This window comes from Trematomus bernacchii, unplaced genomic scaffold (assembly GCF_902827165.1).
Source record: "Trematomus bernacchii unplaced genomic scaffold, fTreBer1.1, whole genome shotgun sequence".
Classification (NCBI taxonomy): Eukaryota; Metazoa; Chordata; class Actinopteri; order Perciformes; family Nototheniidae; genus Trematomus; species Trematomus bernacchii.
The window spans coordinates 181,679-192,500 of record NW_022987665.1 but is presented as its reverse complement, the minus strand read 5'-3'; the positions used below and the strand labels follow the sequence as shown (position 1 = coordinate 192,500).

The 10,822-nt window shown below is 38.9% G+C and overlaps 1 protein-coding gene across 3 annotated transcripts in view; it reads right to left on the bottom strand.

The window, feature by feature from the left end:
- Positions 1-731: 731 nt before the first annotated feature.
- LOC117487114 (myelin regulatory factor-like protein) overlaps positions 732-10,822 on the bottom strand; it is a 31,657-nt gene continuing 21,566 nt past the window's right edge. For 2 of the 3 annotated variants that reach the window (XM_034135764.1, XM_034135763.1), the window contains exons 15-24: positions 8,865-9,005; positions 8,325-8,381; positions 7,830-7,876; positions 7,540-7,680; positions 7,078-7,125; positions 6,772-6,856; positions 6,584-6,658; positions 5,671-5,782; positions 4,441-4,512; positions 732-1,752 (exon numbers count right to left, since the gene is read on the bottom strand). In XM_034135764.1, the coding sequence (XP_033991655.1) occupies positions 1,660-1,752; positions 4,441-4,512; positions 5,671-5,782; positions 6,584-6,658; positions 6,772-6,856; positions 7,078-7,125; positions 7,540-7,680; positions 7,830-7,876; positions 8,325-8,381; positions 8,865-9,005 (871 nt within the window). In that variant the 3' untranslated portion in view covers positions 732-1,659. The remainder of the gene's footprint in view (positions 1,753-4,440; positions 4,513-5,670; positions 5,783-6,583; positions 6,659-6,771; positions 6,857-7,077; positions 7,126-7,539; positions 7,681-7,829; positions 7,877-8,324; positions 8,382-8,864; positions 9,006-10,822) is intronic. The other variant, XM_034135765.1, reaches the window with a different exon arrangement.

The following is a 10,822-nucleotide window of genomic DNA, read 5'->3' as shown; positions in this document are numbered from 1 at the left end:
TAATTTGTAGTAATTTCGGAGGTTGTCTTTAATCTTAACGTTGTGTGAATCTGCCATTTATCAGGTAAAAGTTGTACTTCAAATGACCAACTAGATTTTGCAAAACAGAGAGGATGTGTGGCAATATTTTCCCGTTAAAATGTAGTAATTAAGAGTCGTATTTATTCATTTTTTGAGCGTGTTTTTGTTCTCTACTTACCTTTTCTCTGCACCTTTACTGTCAAGAGTTATAATGTTGCGTTGGTTATTATGACTGCATTGTGGGGACTTATCAGCATTGTGGGGACTTTTTAGCATTGTGGGGACTTATCAGCATTGTGGCGACTTATCAGCATTGTGGGGACTTATCAGCATTGTGGCGACTTATCAGCATTGTGGGGACTCATCAGCATTGTGGCGACTTACCAGCATTGTGGCGACTTATCAGCATTGTGGGGACTTATCAGCATTGTGGCGACTTATCAGCATTGTGGGGACTTATCAGCATTGTGGGGACTCATCAGCATTGTGGCGACTTATCAGCATTGTGGGGACTTATCAGCATTGTGGGGACTCATCAGCATTGTGGCGACTTATCAGCATTGTGGGGACTTATCAGCATTGTGGGGACTTATCAGCATTGTGGGGACATATCAGCATTGTGGGGACTTATCAGCATTGTGGGGACTTATTGGCATTGTGTAAAACTGTAAAAAAAAAAGACAGCTACAATGAGATTTTAAAACACACTTCACTGTTTATTAGTTTTCATTTCACATAAAGCAGAGCAGTCACGTTCAGTTTAGTTCATGGAATTTTTCACACCAACAGAAGACTTAAACTACATTAACGTTTATTTTGATAAGTAACTTTAACATCTTATAATCACTGCTTTCTTTTAAGGTCTCAGACTAAAGACATTACTCGAATTTCATAAACAAGAAAACATGTCTACTGTCTTTTCTTCATTTATTGACGTCATTACAAATAACAGTTGATGTACGAACAGATATACTTCTGAGATCAACACTCGTGCTTCATTCATACATCTAATTTCTTGGGATTTTTAAAAGAATCCCAAAATTATTTCACACAATTCTGGGATCAGTGCTTTACATAAAAAAAACGTTTTCATGAAACTATAGCATAGACTGTAATTGGAGTCACTTAAATATGCAATGTCTTGGCAAAGGTCTTTTGTAATTGATACGAAACTCCTTTAAATATATATAATAATGTATAACTCTCCAGTAGATATATGAAAAAGAAAAAAGGATAAAGAAAGCTTGCATTATTTTGAGAAAAAATGTAATTCTGGTCGTCATTGTGTTAAAAAAAATAAGGAAATTCACATTAAAAATCATACATTTGCATAAAAAACGTTGAAATTTGTCTCAAATTTGTGAGTTATTTCTTTCAAATTTCACTGATTTAATCTGAGAGAATAGTCTCCTTTTTACTCATACATGTATGACTTTAATCTCATATTAGACTGTTGTATATCGGGGCGAATTCCACTTTATTTACTGTTATTTGCTATTATACAGAACAATCTATCAGCTAAAGGGATTTATATCACAATCAAAACAAAACAAAACAGAGCAGAAGTAAGGCTTGAATTAATCTGATGTTTTTTGTTTAAAACAAACAAACCCTTTTTCAAATCTTTTAAACGTGGGACTATGAGTCTGTGCAGCGTCTGTAGAAGTGGAAGTGGTAATCTGTGAAGAGCGCCCCCGCCAGGTGATGATCGGTATTACAGTCTGCCTGACCCTGAGGATAAAGACAATAACACACACTTAATATATTACATTAAAGCATGGAGACACTACTTACTGATATACACTTGAACATCAGCAGGAGAGGACTCTTTAAAGTAGAGACACTACATACTGATATACACCTGAGCATCAGCAAGAGAGGACTCTTTAAAGTAGAGACACTACATACTGATATACACCTGAACATCAGCAGGAGAGGACTCTTTAAAGTAGAGACACGACATACTGATATACACCTGAGCATCAGCAGGAGAGGACTCTTTAAAGTAGAGACACTACATACTGATATACACCTGAACGTCACCAGGAGAGGACTCTTTAAAGTAGAGACACTACATACTGATATACACCGGAGCATCAGCAAGAGAGGACTCTTTAAAGTAGAGACACTACATACTGATATACACCTGAACATCAGCAGGAGAGGACTCTTTAAAGTAGAGACACGACATACTGATATACACCTGAGCATCAGCAGGAGAGGACTCTTTAAAGTAGAGACACTACATACTGATATACACCTGAACGTCACCAGGAGAGGACTCTTTAAAGTAGAGACACTACATACTGATATACACCTGAGCATCAGCAGGAGAGGACTCTTTAAAGGAGAGACACTACATACTGATATACACCTGAACATCAGCAGGAGAGGACTCTTTAAAGTAGAGACACTACATACTGATATACACCTGAACATCAGCAGGAGAGGACTCTTTAAAGTAGAGACACGACATACTGATATACACCTGAACGTCACCAGGAGAGGACTCTTTAAAGTAGAGACACTACATACTGATATACACCTGAACGTCACCAGGAGAGGACTCTTTAAAGTAGAGACACTACATACTGATATACACCTGAGCATCAGCAAGAGAGGACTCTTTAAAGTAGAGACACTACATACTGATATACACCTGAACGTCACCAGGAGAGGACTCTTTAAAGTAGAGACACTACATACTGATATACACCTGAGCATCAGCAGGAGAGGTCTCTTTAAAGTAGATACACTACATACTGATATACACCGGATATCAGCAGGAGAGGACTCTTTAAAGTAGATACACTAAATACTGATATACACCTGAGCATCAGCAGGAGAGGACTCTTTAAAGTAGATACACTACATACTGATATACACCTGAGCATCAGCAGGAGAGGACTCTTTAAAGTAGATACACTACATACTGATATACACCTGAGCATCAGCAGGAGAGGACTCTTTAAAGTAGAGACACTACATACTGATATACACCTGAACATCAGCAGGAGAGGACTCTTTAAAGTAGAGACACTACATACTGATATACACCTGAACATCAGCAGGAGAGGACTCTTTAAAGTAGAGACACTACATACTGATATACACCTGAACATCAGCAGGAGAGGACTCTTTAAAGTAGAGACACTACATACTGATATACACCTGAACATCAGCAGGAGAGGACTCTTTAAAGTAGAGAGACTACATACTGATATACACCTGAACATCAGCAGGAGAGGACTCTTTAAAGTAGAGACACTACATACTGATATACACCTGAACATCAGCAGGAGAGGACTCTTTAAAGTAGAGACACTACATACTGATATACACCTGAACATCAGCAGGAGAGGACTCTTTAAAGTAGAGACACTACATACTGATATACACCTGAACATCAGCAGGAGAGGACTCTTTAAAGTAGAGACACTACATACTGATATACACCTGAACATCAGCAGGAGAGGACTCTTTAAAGTAGAGAGACTACATACTGATATACACCTGAACATCAGCAGGAGAGGACTCTTTAAAGTAGAGACACTACATACTGATATACACCTGAACGTCACCAGGAGAGGACTCTTTAAAGTAGAGACACTACATACTGATATACACCTGAGCATCAGCAAGAGAGGACTCTTTAAAGTAGAGACACTACATACTGATATACACCTGAACGTCACCAGGAGAGGACTCTTTAAAGTAGAGACACTACATACTGATATACACCTGAGCATCAGCAGGAGAGGACTCTTTAAAGTAGATACACTACATACTGATATACACCTGAACATCAGCAGGAGAGGACTCTTTAAAGTAGAGACACTACATACTGATACACACCTGAACATCAGCAGGAGAGGACTCTTTAAAGTAGAGACACTACATACTGATATACACCTGAACATCAGCAGGAGAGGACTCTTTAAAGTAGAGACACTACATACTGATATACACCTGAACATCATCAGGAGAGGACTCTTTAAAGTAGAGACACTACATACTGATATACACCTGAACATCAGCAGGAGAGGACTCTTTAAAGTAGAGACACTACATACTGATATACACCTGAACATCAGCAGGAGAGGACTCTTTAAAGTAGATACACTAAATACTGATATACACCTGAGCATCAGCAGGAGAGGACTCTTTAAAGTAGATACACTACATACTGATATACACCTGAGCATCAGCAGGAGAGGACTCTTTAAAGTAGATACACTACATACTGATATACACCTGAGCATCAGCAGGAGAGGACTCTTTAAAGTAGAGACACTACATACTGACATACACCTGAACATCAGCAGGAGAGGACTCTTTAAAGTAGAGACACTACATACTGATATACACCTGACAATTAGCAGAGTAGGGCCACTTTAAAAAGAAAAGTTTGTTTCTTACGGCCACTGTGGAGCGAAAGTGATACGAGCTGTGAGAAAGACGAGCGACGTGGAGATTCCATTCATGTTCTCCCTGCAGAAACAAAGAGAGAAAAAGATCAGATATACCTTAATTAAATATAAATAAATATAGTTAAAACAAATAAAAACAACGTCTCAGAATCATCAAAACCATCACTCTGGGTTGATCTGAAAATGGAAGGTGTTACTCCTTTTACTCGAGTAAAATATCTTCTTCCACCTCTTCTGTATTCTGTCTTTCACTTTGAGATTGGTGTCCATGTCCGGGATTAGAGTGAGTTTTGCTGAGATTAGCATGTTGACGTCCTGATGTGAGGGAAACACTGCCACGCATTCATTATTGATCAGTGTCTTCCAACTCTACCTGCATTATTTACTGTAATGGTAACTGAGTTAGTGGACTGGAACCTCAGTGACCCTCAAACCAACGCAAACAAACACACACACAAGTTTCCTCAAGCATGCAGTATTGTTTACCATTGGCCATTTTTACGAAAAACCAAATCGCTTAAAACGAAAAGGTCCTAGTGGATCGAAAGCCCAAAGTTAGATGGACTGTTATCCCTGAAACAATGTCTTTTAAAGAAATAACCAATCTAGAGTTAAGTTACTGATGGCCCTACTAACGTTACCAGAACTTACTATGGTCTGGCTTGTTTGAAGTAAATATGTCAGCGTTGTTGTTGTTGTCTTTAATTTGAATCCTTATGGTTTATGTGCATATGTATCAATGTGTCTTAAGGTATATACATATTGGCATACATATTTTTATATATATTTGTATTTTTGTATTCTGGATTGTGGGAAACGGTATTTCGATCTCTCCGTCTGTCACACAAACTAAATAAAGTGGACTTTGACTTTGTACTCACTTTGGATAAAAGCGTCAGCTAAATGTAATATAATATACCATATAGCTCAATTTAACGAATAACTTATAAGAATTAACATAGATTTCTGCTGTTGGAAATGAACAATAGATAACTGTATCATCTGCATAGAAATGATTGTAGATTATTGACATTTATGGAGAACAGTAGTGGTCCCATTATGGAGCCCTGAGGCACGCCTTTTGATATCAAAACAGCCTTATTTAGGTGATAATAAATGTATTCTGAACCGTAGTAGTCCCATTATGGAGCCCTGAGGCACGCCTTTTGATATCAAAACAGCCTTTTTTAGGTGATAACTGTGAATGTGTGATATTTACCTGTGTGTTTGACGGGTATCTGCTCGCTGAGACGCTGTCTAGATCCAGCAGAGCAGAGCAAGGCGCCGACTCATCGAGGCTGCAGAGGTGAACCACCAGCAGCTCTGTGGAGCTACACAGAAATAACATAAATATATATATTAATGTAAATATAAATACATTTATGACAACATAAATGTATTTACTGTCATGTCTTTATTTTTATTTATAGCTATTACCATGTCCAAATTCCAATATTTACAACACTATTTTGCAAATGTTGTATACATGAAAATAATGTATTAATACAATCATTTGTAATTTTAGTAATAAGAGATACGTTACTATCCTATGTTGTTTTACTATCCTATGTATATACAAGTATGTCTATGCTCCTGTACTGTAAGCATATATTCCTGTTACTAACCGCAGCATTTTTGACTTTTTTAGAATATTTTAATTATCCAGAATTGTTATACTATTTTTCATTATACTTTTTAAGTATTTTTTATTTTATGTCTGAACACACTGATGCTTCTTTTGTAACAAAACAATTTCCCAAATTGGGATCAATAAAGTATTTATCTATCCATACTTAGAAAGTAGAGACTATGAGTAATAACCTGTGCTAATTTATACATTTTGAGGGTAATGATTATTTTATTTCCAAACCCTCTTTAATTAATCGGATAAATAATGTATCTTTGTTCAATTTAACAAATATGAAGTAAATTGCTGTTAAAATAGTTTTCATTTTAACCCTCATACCTTTGGTTTAGTAATAAAGTTTACATTTACAAAACATCATAAAGATTGTTTTCATTATTATTTTCAATATTGACTCAAAATAAAGTTGATATTTCCAATTATCTGGAGCTGTTCGAACATAAGACTTCCCTTATAGTCTAAATATTTAGGGTTAATTTAAACTCACTTCATGATCAGCGTGACTCTCATGTTGACCGGGACAAACTGACTGACAGGAACTCTGAAGACGTATTTCCCGGGCCTGAAGGAAACACGGAAATCAATAATAAAACGGCATATTTTACACAAATTTAAGGTTTTTCAGACACGTCAGAGTAAATAAGGTTTATTTAGTCTTTCTTCTGTCTCACTTACCCACAGTCGTCTCTCAGGCAGTATTTTCTGTCGATCACCTGCTGGCTCTCTTTGATCATAAAGGATTGGATGGTGGTGTTCGTCCCTAATGGAGAAAACAGATTATTAGAGATGCATGTTAATGAAACATCTCGCATTGTGTGCAAAACAGATGCTGATATTGTTGTAGTCTGCATCGACCTGAAGACATAACACAGCTTCCTCCCTTAAACTAAGCTCTAATGACTGATCAAATATTAAAAACTAGACTATTTGTTTATTTTTATTCTGCTGTTTGAGTTTAAAATGTAGAAGTAATAAACTTACAATCTCCAGCAAGTTTCATCTGGTCGTAAAGTTTTTCTTTTCTTTTTTCTGTAAACCAAAAACCATTCAGAAGAAATCAAATCAAACTTTATTTATAAAGCACTTTTCATACACAAAGTGCTCCACAAACCAAACACATACAAACAATTTACAAACAAATAAATACAATAATATCTCACCATTCCCAGGTATAACCACTTACTACCAAGGCAGGACTGAATACAATAATAAATAATAAATAATAAATAATAAATAATAAATAATAAATAATAAATAATAAATAATAAATAATAAATAATAAATAATAAATAATAAATAATACATAATATATAATAAATAATAAATAATACATAATATATAATAAATAATAAATAATAAATAATACATAGTACATAATGAATAATAATTCAATTAAGAAATATATCTTTGAGGTCTTTTTGTGTCTCTTTTTGGTAGCGTTACCTGACATATGAGATGTATGCGTGGAGGTGATGTTGGGCTCAGTGCTGCCCCCTGGAGGGCAGCAGTACACATGGTCACAGTACAGCAGCTCACAGAAGTCCACATCTGGAGGCCAATATTTGGGGGGGCTGGTGGGGGGGACTGGGGGAGAAAGGTGGGCGTTATTGCACTAAAACAACTCTGACACTGTTGACACGGTTAAATGCCTGAATTTCCCCAAGGGGATAAATCTAAATAGTTTCATCTCATTTTATTTTAATTCTCGTGCATAATGTATAGTTGTTTGTTACCTGGGCTGCTCCAGGCTGTCGGCTGCAATGGCTCCACACTGCCGTTACTGACAACAACAACAACAATCAGCACAAACAACAACACTGTGGCTTCATTGTCATGTGCTCAGCAGCTACAGTGTAGATATGTCAATGAAACACTGAAGTCCCAGGCTCCTCCAACAGAGCAACATGAATATATATATAGGACATAGAACTAATAAAACAAATAAAATAGTGCAAGAGAATGTTTTGAGATGTGCAAGTAAATACAAATAAAAATAGAAACAGTGCAAGAAGAGTCTATATACAAGTAAATATAATTATATATTAGATATATAATTAGCTAAATGCAATCAGATGGATGTTTATGGATGTTCTTTCAAAAGTTCAGGTGTAGTATCGTAGTATCGTTGCTTTGTTGTTCCTACATTTGAGATTATTAATTATATTTATATTGTCAAATGAAGTAATGTTTTATTAATCTGTCTCTTGATGTGTTTTAGTTCAGCGTACCTCATGTCCGAGTCGTCAGTCAGGTTCAGCAGGTAGATAGCCGTGATAGAGATGACGCTGAAAACAAATTAATATTACTGAACCAATGTGTGCTAAAGAAATCTGACCAAGTCACACAGAAAAGCAATGACTTTAAACAGAGGAGACACAGGAAGAGGATTCATTCAGCTCGGTCATTTACTTTACAGTCTTAAGACAGAAGGGGAAGTAGAGGAGGCGTGTGGTGCAGTGGATTGTGTGTTGGTTTTCGGATCAGGTGGTCACAGGTTCAAACCCCACTGCAATCAGCATGTCATTGGGCAAGACACTTCACCCCAAAGTGCTCCTGTGGGGATTGGCCACAGTATTGAGTATGTAAGTCGCTTTGGATAAAAGCGTCTAACAAGTGACATGTAATGTATAGCATGTTAATTACAACCCTAACATCCATATGATAATTGCCTGACGATGGTCAAGGCGACACCCTTCTGTCTGAGAACATTAGGAAACCTATATATTGAATTATTATACATTCCCATGATAAACAGGAAGTGAGGTTACCAGAAAGCCATGGTGGCCAGCAGGGTGAAGACGCTGGCCTGGAAGACTTTGTGCCGAAGAACCTTCTGACTCCGGCTCTCCTTCTGAACTCTGACAGGTTTCCCCTCCTCAGGACTCACACACACACTGCTGGGTTTCCTGCTGAGAGGGCAAGGTACACACATCCTTTACACAAGTAGAAGTACACACATCCTTTACTCAAGTAGAAGTACACACATCCTTTACTCAAGTAGAACTACACACATCCTTTACTCAAGTAGAACTACACACATCCTTTACTCAAGTAGAAGTACACACATCCTTTACTCAAGTAGAAGTACAGATACTCGTGTTTAAAAATACTCTGTCGAGTCCTTCCTCAGTTAGTCATTTTTCATTTTTATCACAAAACCTTTCCACCAGAAAATAAAAGAATCTCTTTAAACCTTCATCCTTTCCTTTAGTCTGGAGAAACCTTGGGTTTTTAGTGTTTGAAGGCTCTCATTATACATTAGCCTTCAGAGACTTCTTCGTCCTTGAACTGTGACTTTCACTGATAACACTGATACACACACACACACACACACACACACACACTTTATCAGAACTGTCCCTATCAGTTGCATACTGTACTTTATTACCTGAACCACACACACACACACACACACACACACACACACACACACACACACACACACACACACACACACACACACACACACACACACACACACACACACACACACACACACACACACACACACACACACACACACACACACACACACACACACACACACACACACACACACACACACAGAGGTGGAGGTACAGAGGGACCAGGAGCTACACTGCCCTTTTGTTTTAAATAGGGCAGATGTGTGTAAATCCTTTAAAAGGGTTAACCCACACAAGGCTCCTGGACCTGATGGCATCCCTGGCCGTGTTCTCAGGGTGTGTGCAGTTCAGCTGGCAGAGGTGTTCACAGACATCTTCAACAGGTCCCTGCTGCAGTCTGTAGTCCCCACATGCTTCAAACATTCCACTATCGTTCCTGTCCCCAAAAAGACAATCATCACCTGCCCCAACGACTACCGCCCAGTAGCACTCACCTCCATCATAATGAAGTGCTTTGAGCGGTTAGTCAAATTATTCATCACCTCCTCCCTCCCTGAATCTCTGGACCCCCTGCAGTTTGCCTACAGAGCAAACAGGTCCACAGACGACGCCATAGCCCTCACCCTCCACACTGCCCTCTCACACCTGGACCCGAAGAACAGGAACACATATGTGAGAATGCTGTTCATTGACTACAGTTCAGCATTCAACACCATTGTGCTCTCCAAGCTGGCCATCAAGCTCAGAGACCTCGGGCTCAACAGCGCCCTCTGTGACTGGATCCTGAACTTCCTGACGGGCAGACCCCAGGCAATGCGGGTGGGAAACATCACATCCTCCACCCTGATTCTCAACACCGGTGCCCCTCAAGGCTGCGTGCTCAGCCCTCTTCTCTACTCCCTGTTCACTCACGACTGCGTGGCCACACACAGCTCCAACACCATCGTGAAGTTTGCTGACGACACGACCGTCATCGGCCAGATCACAGACGATGACGAGACGGCGTACAGAGAGGAGGTCGAAAACCTGACATCTTGGTGCCAGGAGAACAACCTCCATCTCAACATCAGCAAAACAAAGGAGCTGATTGTGGACTACAGGAAGCAGCAGGGAGAGGGACACGCCCCCATCGCCATCAATGGGACTACGGTGGAGAGAGTCAGCAGCTTCAGGTTCCTTGGGGTCCACATCACTGAGGACCTGACATGGTCTCTTCACACCACCACCATCACCAAGAAAGCTCGACAGCGGCTCTTCTTCCTCCGCAGGCTGAGGAGGTTCAAAATGGATTCCAGGATACTCTGCAACTTCTACAGGTGCACCATAGAGAGTATCCTGACCTTCTACAGGTGCACCATAGA